The 12,237-nt window shown below is 41.0% G+C and overlaps 1 protein-coding gene across 10 annotated transcripts in view; it reads left to right on the top strand.

The window, feature by feature from the left end:
• Positions 1 to 1,414, top strand: part of CDKAL1 (CDK5 regulatory subunit associated protein 1 like 1) — a 651,341-nt gene extending 649,927 nt beyond the window's left edge. For all 10 annotated transcript variants that reach the window (XM_030881291.2, XM_030881294.2, XM_070046775.1 and 7 more), the window contains one exon: positions 235 to 1,414. In XM_030881291.2, the coding sequence (XP_030737151.1) occupies positions 235 to 426 (192 nt within the window). In that variant the 3' untranslated portion in view covers positions 427 to 1,414. The remainder of the gene's footprint in view (positions 1 to 234) is intronic.
• The last annotated feature ends 10,823 nt before the right edge of the window (positions 1,415 to 12,237 follow it).

Raw genomic sequence — 12,237 nt, 5'->3', positions numbered from 1 at the left:
ATTGTAACTGTGTTGTAACTAGACTTACTGTGGTGCTCATTTCACAATGTATACAAATATTGAATCCTTATGCTGTGTACCTGAAACTAATACAATATTATATGTTAATCATATCTCAATAAAAAAATAGCTCCTTCTAGGGGTCCTGTGCTTGACTGATGTCACATTAGCGCTTTTTTTCTTATTTTGCATCCTTAATGTCTTCCGTTTTCCTCTATGTTTCTCTTTCTATAGGAATTCAGAAATAGGCTTGGGAACCACCTGAATTCAGTATCCCACACCTTGGATGCAACTCAGCAAGACTCGGCGAGTTCCAGAATGGCGCTACAATTGCAAAGGCTACACCAGGACTGTACACTGAGGATGTCTGTGGTCCTGGCTCTGTTTGCTTTTCTTTTTGCTTTTTTGATCAAGGTCTGTAATTAAAACACAACTAACTGAAGCATCAGTGAAGAAGAATAATGGGTTCGATCCCTGGTTGGGGAATTAAGATCCCACGTGCTACACGGTGTGGCCTTTAAAAAATAAAATCTGTGAAGAGGAATGAATTTCTAATTAAAATCTTCAAAGAAAAGGAGAGCAACCACATCACTTCTCAAAGGGCAGTAATTTACACTGTCTCCCTGCCCTTCAGCCACACTCTTTAATGGGGCTTACCCAGTCTCATCTTGAGTTGGACTCGTTGGTTATTTGACCTAAAACCCAACAACAGCTGCTATAGCATGTCTTTTCAATTAAGCTCCCCTTGGTTTATTTTTAGCAAGAAATGCAAGTGGTCGCATTTTCTTTAAATCACCAATCTTCAAGTCAGAAACCTATTTGTACCGTGGGTCTGGTCACCTCTTCCTCATGTGGGAAGATTTTCCATTTTCAATAAACATTTTTACATGTATCTTTCTCTTTATGCTTTGTTTGGGGTCCCGATGCCACTACGAACATCTTATTTTCCACAGCAGATGTGTTCCTGAAAAGTTTACATGGAAACCTGTTTCTGGAGCTTGAATCCTTTCAGAACATGCAGGGAGAGCCTAGCAATTAAACGACTCCTGGCACCATCTTGAGAAGTCAGAGGAATCACCCACTTCTTTAGCTCCCGCAGACTTTCAAAGACTGGACTTGTCGAAAACAAGCTCTGCCTCTTTTCTGACATTTTCGATTGATTCCATCCACTGTCTATTTCTACCTGACATCACTGGCCATTTACTAAATGAAGTGATTTCTTCCACAATAAAAGGAATTGTTGTAGTGAGCAAGGCTCATGACTGTCAGCATTTGGATAAGTTATTTGGATCGTATAGCGCAGGGAAATCAGGCGCCCGTCATTACCACAGGACAGTTTTCAGTTTTAAACCCCCATCCCTTTTCAGCTCTTCATTTTATCTCAAAATGTTTCAACCTCTTTTGTATCTTTTGAATCCAGATTAAAATTAAATTATAAGCCAGTGAGTTAAAAAACCAAAATAAAAAACTCTAGTATTAGTACACTTCTCCTGACCCTGGTATGTGCTTCTAAGAGGAGATCGCATTTAAAATGCCAGGGTTTGTTCCTGCTTCCTCTGAGTCCTGCAGTGAGATGTCCACTTGGGATCCCCCTGTTCTGGCAGCGAGAGGAGAGAGATGTGTTGACAGAGAATAGGAGCCTGCTGGGTGCTTCCTTTCTTGAGATATGTGCAGTCATTTCTTTATTAATAAACAGAGTGGGTTCCAGCGTGGTACTTATTTAATAAAAACCTAGCAGAAGTGGAAATGCTACCGAAAGCCTAGAGTCACACTATATAAGACATAAGAAAAGCTTTGCATCTGGGACAGATTGGAGACAGAAAGCTTTTTTTCTATTTCCACTGTCTCAGTCTTTTCCTCTCACCCCCTCATCTGCTTCTTTCCTCCCCTCTAGCTCTGTACCTGTCTCTCCTCCGCTCTCGTCCCTTCATTTTTTCTTCTGTGAGTGAGAGTGATACACCCAGCAGTCCGATAGCCCCACGGCCCCTCACCAACCATGGTGGGGATTATCAGGGATTGTTCAGCCGTACGGGATTGTCCCCGTGCCGCTGTGGCTGTTGCATAACCCCAAGGAGGCTGCGACTCCACTCCGCTCTTAGGTCCAGGAAGTTTAGAAGCCCCGCAGCAGGGACCAGATCGTACATGATAGCAGCCGCCATATTGAGGACCAGTTGGCAAGGGGGTGGCAGTGGTCTGGAGATCCAGCTTGCGTCTCCACGACCTCCTGCTAGAGGGATACGAGAGAGAAGCGTGGGTGGGCGTCAACCACTCAGTCATCTTGTAGACAGAATTTTGAATGCGACTGAGCCTGGGAGCCATAGGGCTAAGTGTGGCGTCAGCAAAGCTGTTTCCTTTCCAGCTCCTCTCCTTCCTGCCCGTAGTGTGGTGGCACATCTACCCTTCTGGGATTAGGCCTGATGGTGTGGCCTGTTCTGGCCAGTGCAAAGGGAGTGGAAAGGTCATGTCTTTCTTTGGGGCAGACATGTTCAAATCCAGTCTGCCCTGTGTTCTTTGCACCACAGACGTCATTGTGGACACACGTGTCAGGATGAAGCTTCCTCCAGCCTGGGTCCCTGAGGGAGTGCAGGGAGAGCGCCTTCTGCCGGCGTGCGCTAGACCTTGTGTAGAACAAGGAGCCTGTGCTGAGCCACTGAGCTCTGGGAGCTGTTACCATGGCGTAAGTCAGCCTATCCTGATTCACAGAGTCAGGCGTGGTAGGATAAACTTATCAAATGTGCTATCAGTTGACCTGCAGTTTGTAAACATAACTGTTGTTACGCTTTATATTTTCTTTTCATGTTTTTCCTTAGCACCAAAGTCTTTTCATTTTTTCTTTAATGCGGCCCTCTCTACTAAAAAGGACGCCCGTGAAGAGATCTGTCTTCGTTCATTCAGGCTGCTATAACAGAATGCCGTAGACTGGGTGGCTTCTAAACAGCAGGAACGTATTTCTCACAGTTCTGGAGGCTGGAAAGTCCAAGATCAAGGCGCCAGCAATTCGGTAGCCTGTGAGGGCCCACTGTCTGGTTCACAGATGGCCGTCTTCTTGCTGCGTCCTGGTATGGTGGGAGGGGCAAGGGAGCTCTCAGTCTCTCTCGTAAGGGCGTTAATCCCATTCATGAGTGCTCTACCCTCATGACCTCATCACCTTTCAGAGGCCTCACCTCCCACCATCACATTGGGTTTTAACATATGAATTGGCAGGGCGTGGGGAGGACAATATTCAATCTATAGCAATATCTTTTGAATACTTGGGCCAGTTTTTTCCTTAAATTCTTTATTAGAGTAAAACAAACACATGAAAGTGCACATACATGTATAAAAATACGTGCATAAATCGTAGGGTGGCAGCATGATGCATTTTCAAAAAGTGAGCACATTGTAACCAGCACCAGGTAGGCTCCCCATGCGCCTTCCCAGGCACTCACTCTGTCCCCCAAAAGGTAACGGCCATCCTTATTTCTAATCATAGCTTGGTCTGCCTGTTCCTGAACTTTACATAAATGCAGTCACACAGCAGACAGTGTTTTGTGGCCGCCTTCTTTTGCTCAACGTTGCATGCGAGATGCATCCAGGTGGTTGTGTGCGGCAGTAGTTCCTTCACTCTCATTGCGGAATAGGATTCCGCTGTATGAATATACCACATTGTAATCATCCATCCTACTTTCGAGTTGTTTCTGATTTTTTGGCTATCAGAATAATAATGCTATAAACATGTTCTTGGGCCCACAGAGATGTGCATTTTATGAACTTATATCGAGAAATGGAATTGCTAAGTCAGGGCGTTTGCACACGCTGCCCTGGTGTTTGGAAAGCGTTGTACCCATTTACGTTCCTGTCAGCGGTATCTAAGAGTTCGGGTGCCATCCACTTGTTGACGTGAACTCTGCCACTCTCCCCACTGTTTCTTCTCTCTCTTTTTTTTTTTTTTTTTTTGGCGGTACGCGGGCCTCTCACTGTTGTGGCCTCTCCCGTTGCGGAGCACAGGCTCCGGACGCACAGGCTCAGTGGCCATGGCTCACGGGCCCAGCCGCTCCGTGGCATGTGGGATCTTCCCGGACCAGGGCACCAACCCATGTCCCCTGCATCGGTAGGCGGACTCTCAACCACTGCGCCACCAGGGAAGCCCTCTCTCTCTGTCTTTGACTTTGTTCAGCAGGCCTTGTCTCTGTTGTCTCTCATCCGTGAGGCAGCCCTGTTTTGATAATACTGATAACCATCAACTCTCTAGCCTTTAAATGTGTCAGACAAAATGATGTGGACTTTACAAGTGTTCATCGGTCCTGAAAACACAACCCCGAGATAGGTACTATCGTTCCTATTTTGCTGAGAAAAAAAAAAAAAAATTTAAAACACACAAGACTAAGTAACTTGCCAGGGGCACAGATACTAAGTTCTAGAGGCAGAACTTGAACTCAGCCTGACTCCAAAGCCTGTGCTTCTAGGCTGTATACTCTTCCCACTCCCATGACGCCATCTTCCACCTAAACTTGACCTGAACCAATAGACGGGTATCTAGGATTAACTCTGTGGATGCCGAGGTTCTGGGGGAGCCCAGCCTTTCTCTCCATGTCGTCCTGCTCCAAGAACGTGCACGGTACTTGATGCACTCTTAAAGATTTAACAATCAAGTTTCTTTTCCTTCCTTCCTCCCTCCCTCTCCCTCTCTCTCTTTCTTTCTATCTTCCCTAGTTCATCAAGTGCAAGACTGTCAATAGGATAACATAAAAATTCTTTGGTGAAAACTTTGCTTTGTTGCTAGGAAAATGTGTCTAAACATCAGATTTCCATATGTCGTTCAGTCAAAACATAGGCTTTTCCATTGACTTCACTCCAGGTTGAAAATTTCAATGTATATTATAAGATGTCTTAGAGGGAGAATTAGAGTTACAAATGAAGCTTCAAGAGGTTTTATCATCATAAAATAAGCTTAGGGGAAAAATGTAAGAAGGGAGAAAGGTAGAGAAGGGAAGAAAGGAGGGAGAGAAAGAAGAAAAGGTAAATGATAGGAGGGTAAATGATATTCTTAAGGCTTGCCTGACCCCTAAGCCCCCCTAGGTGCTGCACTGAACTCACAGGAGCGCCACGGGGTATTTTAAATTTTTGAGGGAAACACAGCGACATCTATCAGATACCATGTAAAACTATTAGCTCAAAATAGTTCACAGTTTCAACATTAAAACGCACAACATTTTTTGATGTTACCATATCTTTGTAAGACTAGGTTTTAGGTGGTTCCTGTGATAAAAAAGCAAGTATCAAGTGAAAAATCAATGTTTAACAAGGAATGAAGGTGATTTTATTTCAAGGTCTGAGAAGTTGTGCAGTGCCCAAAAGATATACACCTCCCATTAATAGATAATTATGGCAATTTTAGAATGAAATAATTTATTTTAATTTACATGTATTATTTTTTCAAATAGTTCTTGTAAGAAATTAAGACACAAATATTTCTTAAGCTGTTAGGACCTACCTACTTAATAACCAGAGTGGTTGGCTGTTTCTTTTGGCCTAGGGGTGCCGTGAATCAAGAAAGCTTGGGCATCTCTCTCTATGATACAACCTCACCTGGAGCATCCATGCCAAATTTATATTTAATCTGCAGTTCTAACCACTTCTCAAAGTATTTTTAGTTTGTAAATGTTAATTTATTGATAGCACATTTGATAAATTTATACTTGCTTTTCCACTGAGCTTGATTTTTTTTTTTTTTTTTTTTTTTTTTGTGGTACGCGGGCCTCTCACTGTTGTGGCCTCTCCCGTTGCGGAGCACAGGCTCCGGACGCGCAGGCTCAGCGACCATGGCCCACGGGCCCAGCCGCTCCGCGGCATGTGGGATCTTTCCGGACCAGGGCACGAACCTGCGTCCCCTGCATCGGCAGGCGGACTCTCAACCACTGTGCCACCAGGGAAGCCCTGAGCTTGATTTTTATGCTGTTGAAACCATAGAAGTTGAGTTAAGGAACCATGAAGGAGTTAAGGACCTGAATCAGCTGGGTCCAGATCTCAGTTGTTTCCATTACAAATCTGAGGAAAATAGTATAGGGGAAGAGCGTGAGATTTTTGACATCAACAAAAGTTTGGTTTAAATTTGCAGCCAGACCACTTCTTTCTGAGCCTCATCTGTAAAATAGGAACACAACTGCATTGCAGTGTCATTAAAGATGAAATGAGATCACATGTATCAAGTAGTGTGTCCTAGGCACACATCCTTCCTTCCCCTTTCATGATTCCTTTAGCCATTTAAACATGAAAACCACCGTTATAAATAAGGTTAGGTGTTTTAAATTTTGTTATTAACACATGACCACCCAAAAGAATTATATGTAGGATAAAAAGATTCTTGCCTCAAGGGACTTAAAGTCTAATTTTAACAAATGCAGCAAAGGAAGAAAAATTCAAAGAAAATGGATTGCAGCTGTATTGGAGGAGATCAAATTAATGAATGCTGTGTTGCACAGATTTGGGTGGGCAGCCTAAGATCTAAGATTTTCCATGGCCAAAGATTAAAAGAGCAGAGATTAATAGGGAGGCCTAGAAGTCGCGCCCTTCCCCACCCTACCTTGGGGTAAAAGGAAGTGCAGACACTATTATTCTTCATTAGTTTTTGGTCAATTATTTCCTACCAGTACTGTTTCCTAGAGCTCTATAGCCAAAATATCCCAACTGTGTAACAGTTGAAGCAAAGAGTTTCATGTGGTCTCTTATGGTCTTCCTAATTTATGGGCATCTGAATACACTTACAAGTACTGGTGAGGCAAGTGCCCAGAAAAAAAAAAAAAATGTAGGGGGAAAAAAACCCAGAAACCTCGGATCAAGGTAAGGGAAAACTTGGAGTTCAGAAAAGCCTGAAGAACTAGGAATTTTAACTCTCGGGTTTATCTAATCTGCTTTTAATATGTGTAATTAATCATAATAACTATAGATGTTATCCCAGACTGTCCAATTCCAAGGTCCAAGCTTTTAACTTCTGTTTTTAACCCCCAGTTTCCATAAAGAGGAATAAAACACAAGTGCTTTTTAAACAGACCTAAAGATTTTCAAATAGATGTAAAGGAAGTTGTTTACTTATGACTCAATGTACGTGGGTCCAGCCTTTGTGACCTGAGGCATACCATCCACATAATGTATACATAAGTAATGAAGTAATGAGTCTAAGTACAGATTCCAGCTCATCTTAAATTCAGTGTTATCTCCCTCAAAGGTCACTTTAGAATGACTCTGTTGACACTCAATCCTGAAAGAAATTCCTCATGCTATCTTGTGAATCTTTGCCCTTGCAGGAGGAATTTATGTGACATTTTACTCTTGCAAGTGTAATTTGTTTTGAAATAACCAGAAATAATTTAAACAGTGAGTGAAGCATAAGAGTGAACTAGGTATATTGGTAGGAGTCCCTGGGAAAATTCTTTTGCGGGCCTTGGTTCTCTAAAGAAAAGAACTTGCGGCAAGAATTATTTTCTTTAAACCCTAGACTTTCCCCCCTGACCAGCATGAATAAAGAAAAGTCCAGGAGCAGGTGGCTTCACAGGTGAATTCTACTAAACATCGAAAGAATAATAAACACCGATTCTTCTTAAACTCTTACCAAAAAATGGTAAGAGGAAGGAACACTTCCTATCTCATTCTATGAGGCCAGCATTATCCTGATATCAGAGCCAGATAAAGACACTACAAGAAAATTGCAAACTAAAATCCCCTATGAATATAAGTGCAAAAATACTCAAAATATTAACAAGTTAACTTCAACAGCATATTAAAAGGATTGTTTACCATGACCAAGTGGCATGTATACCAGGAATACAGAGTGGTTCAATATAAAATCAATCAATTTAACATCACATTAATTTACAAAGGGGGGGCATGTGATCATCTCAGCTGAAACAGCAAAGACATTTGACAAAACCCAACGCCCTTTCATGACAAAACTTCTTAGAGGGGAAATTCCTCAACATGATATTTATGAAAAACCCACAGCTAATACTATACTCAGTGGTGAAAGACTGAAAGCTTCCCCCTAAGATCAGGAACAAGACAAGGAGGCCCACTTTCACAGCTGCTATTCAACATTGTACTTAGTAGTTCTAGTCAGAACTGTTAGCCAAGAAAAAGGAAGAAAAGGCATCCAAATTGGAAAGGAAGAGGTATTTGTAGATGACATGATGGTCCTGTGTATAGAGAAGTCCAAAGAATCCACAAGGCATCTACTGGAGCTAATAAACAAATTCAGCAAAGTTGTGTATTATAAGATCAGCATGCAAAAATCACTTGTCTCTTTTTGGATTGTTTCACAATCCAAAAAGAAATTCAGAAGGCAATTCCATGTACGATAGCATCTAAAAGAATTAAATACTGAGGAATAAATCTCACAAAAGAGGTAAAAGATTTGTATGCTGAAAACATTGCTGAAAGAAAATTTTACATATCTAAATAAATGAAAAGATATCAGTGTTCATGGATAGGAAGACTTAACATTATTAAAATGTCAATACTACCTAAAGTGAGCTACAGGTTCAATACATTCCCTATTGAAACAGACTTCTTTGCAGAAATGGAAAAGCCAACCTTTATATTCATATGGAATTTCAAGGGATCCCAACTAACAAAAAAATCTTGAAAAAGAATAGATTTGAAAGAGCACTTTCACTGTTCACACACACTTTCCAACTTCAAAACTTACAACATGGCTACAGCACTGGAAACAGTATGGTACTGGCATAAGAACAGACATATAGATCAATAGTATAGAATAGAGATCTCAGAGAAAATTATTCCCATAATTGGCCAATTGATTTTTGATAAGAGTGCCAAGATCATTCAATACAGGAAGGACAGTTTTGTCAGCAAATGGTGTTGGGGGAACTGGATATCCACATACAAAAGAATAAAGTTGGACCTTTCCTTACCTCTCACCATATATGAAAATTAACTCAAAATGGATGAAAGACCTAAATAAAATTAAGAGTTAAAATTATAAAATTCTTAGAAGAAAACAAAACATTGGGAGAAATCCTCATGGCATTGAATTTGGCAACAATTTCATAGATGTGACACCAAAAGTATAGTCAACAAAGGAAAATTTTTAGATTTCATCACAATTAAGAACTTATGTGCATCAAAGGGCACTATCAAGAAAGCAAAAAGACAGAATGGGAGAAAATATTTACAAATCATTTCTCTGACAAGAGATTCATATCCAAAATATATAAAGAACTTCTATAACTCAACAATCCAAAAGCAAACAACCCAATTTAAAGATATGCAAAGGACTTGAATAGACATTTCTCCAAATAAGTTACATGCACAGCCAATTAGCACATTTGTTCAACATCTTTAGTTATTGGGCAGATGCAAATCAAAATCATAATAAGATATTACTTCACACCCATTAGGATGACTACCATTAAAAAAACACAAATAAGTAAATAAATAAAACCAAACCAAACAAAAAATAAAAATGTTGACAAGGATGTGGAGAAGTTGGAACCCTCATACAGTATTGATGGAAATGTAAAATGGTTCAGCCACTGTGGAAGATAGTTTGGCAGTTCTTCAAAATTGAAACCTAGAACTTCTGTATGACCCAGCAATTCCACTCTTAGTTATATATCCAAAAGAATTGAAAGCAGGAACTCTAATACATATCTGTATACCAATATTCATAGCAGCATTATTTACAATAACCAAAAGGGAGAACCAACACAAATGCCCACTGATGGATGAATGCATAAACAAAATGTAGTGTATACATACAATGGACTATTACGCAGCCATAAAAAGGAGTGAAATTCTGACACATGCAACCACACGGATGAACCTTGAAAACATTATGCTTAGAGAAATAAGCCAGACACAGAAAGACAAGTATTGTATGATACCATTATATGAGGTACCTAGAGTAGATAAATTCATAGAGACAGAAAGTAGAATAAAGGTTACCAGGAGCTGAGGAAAGGAGGAAAGGGAAGTTACTGTGTGATGGGTACAGAGTTTATGCTGGGTATGATGAAACAGTTTTACATATAGATAATGGTGATGGGTACAAAACATTGTAAATGTATTTAATGCCACTGAATCATACACTTACAAATGGTTAAAATGATCAATATTATACACATTTTACCAAAATAAAAATGGCATCGTAGTCTAGAAGTGTATGGTGAATTTGAGAAACAACGTGGCTAGAGTGAAGGCTATATAAGAGAAGTGCCTAGAAATTAGACTAAAAGTAAGCTCAGGTTGTGAAAAGTTTTGATCCCATTCTAAGGAATTTAGACTTTATTTGATAGTCAAGGAAGAGCCACTGTAGGCTTCTAAACGGGCTTCTGAGCATTGCAGGCTCTGAAGAGATTGTTGTCTGAAAAGATAAGCAGTGACCGTCTGGAGGCTGGCCTGTTCTGTTGATGACCCAGGCCAATGGGCTCCCGTTTCCTCACCCTATACCACCACTTTCGGAAATGTACAATGTAGTCATCACTTTTCAGGGGCTGTGAAGCAAGGCTTAAGGAAAGTTAAATCTCTGTCCTTGGTTTTGAGTTTTTTATCTGCTTCCAAGCTTCAAATGTGTCCATTTCCAAGAGAACCATTAGCAAGCCTCACTTAGCCCGTTGGTGATGGTTCCTATCATTGCTGTTACTGACACTAGGGTTGCTAACATGGGGGTTTGCTTGTTTTACAGCTGTTGCTGTAACACGGAACTGGATGTGTGGGTCCCACCGTTATCTCAATTAAGAAAGCTCCTCAGTAAGAGTCAGGCTCCCGTCTTTGTAGTTCAGTGCATTTGCTCTTTAATCTTTGCTTTGTGCTGCCACACTGAGGAGCTTCTGGGGACCTAGCAACCCTCCATCCCTCCAGCACCTGCTACCTTCTCTGCTTAGCTACCGTGATTCAAATCAGCGACTCCAGCTTTCTGGGTTTGATCTTCTGTATCTCAAATTCTATTAATACACCTGTTCAGTTAAGAATTCACATGCTCTATTCTCAACAAATGGATGAGAATACTTAACCAAAAAGCCACCTGGGATAACTATCTCGGGCCGTGATCTTAGAGAGCAGATGCTCCTGGCATTTTGGTTCTCTGGTTTTTGGTTTTTCAGCCAGTATGATTTCTGCAACCTTCCTTGGTGTCGTTTGAGATATGAGGGAAGGGCTTCTGCCGCCATAGAGCCCTCATGGTCTACTACCCTCAATTCCAAGCTTCACAGGAAAACTCTAAATTCCTGATTATTGGCCCATTGAAGTGTTAAAACTTGTCATGTCTACAGGACCGGGAAAACTAGGCTATAATTTGGTATCAACTCCATGTTTTGGGCCTGAGTAAATAAACCTGATTCTAGCATAGTCTCTCACCCAGGAAACAGTGGTGAATAGTCAATATCATACCTCATTTGGTTCTAAATCCGAGAATAAAATTGGAAGTCAAACAGAAGATGAGACGGAGCTTGTAGAGTCTGGGTCCCCTCTAGAGGAAGTAAAGGAGCTGTTGAAATTTACTTTTAAAAACCCAAGGATGGCTTGGGTTTTGTGTCATTGAAAAGAGTGACCTGAAAGCCTCTGAAAGGTCTGCTCTAGCTGTTGCCCTGGACCTCTTCTCACCTTTCCTGTTTTTATATCTTTTTTGTCTCTGATTTTCCAACAGCTTTTCTTCTCCTACATCCCTTCCATGTGTAAGATCTCTAACCCTATTCACGCAGGATAAGATTCTCAAGCCTCCAATTTAGATCCCTCTTCTCTTTTTCCCTCTTAACACAGCATCCTCCAAGATTTTTGAGGTTAGAGAGGTTGAAAGTTCCAAAGCAGTCTGAAAAAAAGCACAAGTTGGTTGGATCCCAGTCTAAAAAATTTAATCTTATCAAACCAGCTTGCCTTGGGCAATCAGAATCATACCAGCTGCAAGAACATTCGCTAGCTAGAAATGTCGTATTTCAGGTTGAAGAATATTTTTAATGCCTTTAGACACACAAATCAAAAGGGAAGTGGGGGAGGGGAGAAGCAATTTAACACCAGCTTTCCCTCACGCTATGGGGCAGAGTCAAGCTGTCTATCTGAAGAGCTGCAGTAACTCCAATTAATATTAAAAGCAAAACTTGTGGCAACCCAACATTGAAGTCACAAGTGTAAACCCCCAGAAAGTCACCACCGGCTGCCTTCTGCTAATCAGTCCTAAACAACCTGTGTTTCTCTGCAGCGTGTCAGGGAATTTAAACTTTCCTCCAGTTACTGCTGGAAATTTGAACT

The sequence above is a fragment of the Globicephala melas genome, chromosome 11, assembly GCF_963455315.2.
Source record: "Globicephala melas chromosome 11, mGloMel1.2, whole genome shotgun sequence".
Taxonomy (NCBI): Eukaryota; Metazoa; Chordata; class Mammalia; order Artiodactyla; family Delphinidae; genus Globicephala; species Globicephala melas.
This window is presented reverse-complemented; position numbering and strand designations above follow the sequence as displayed.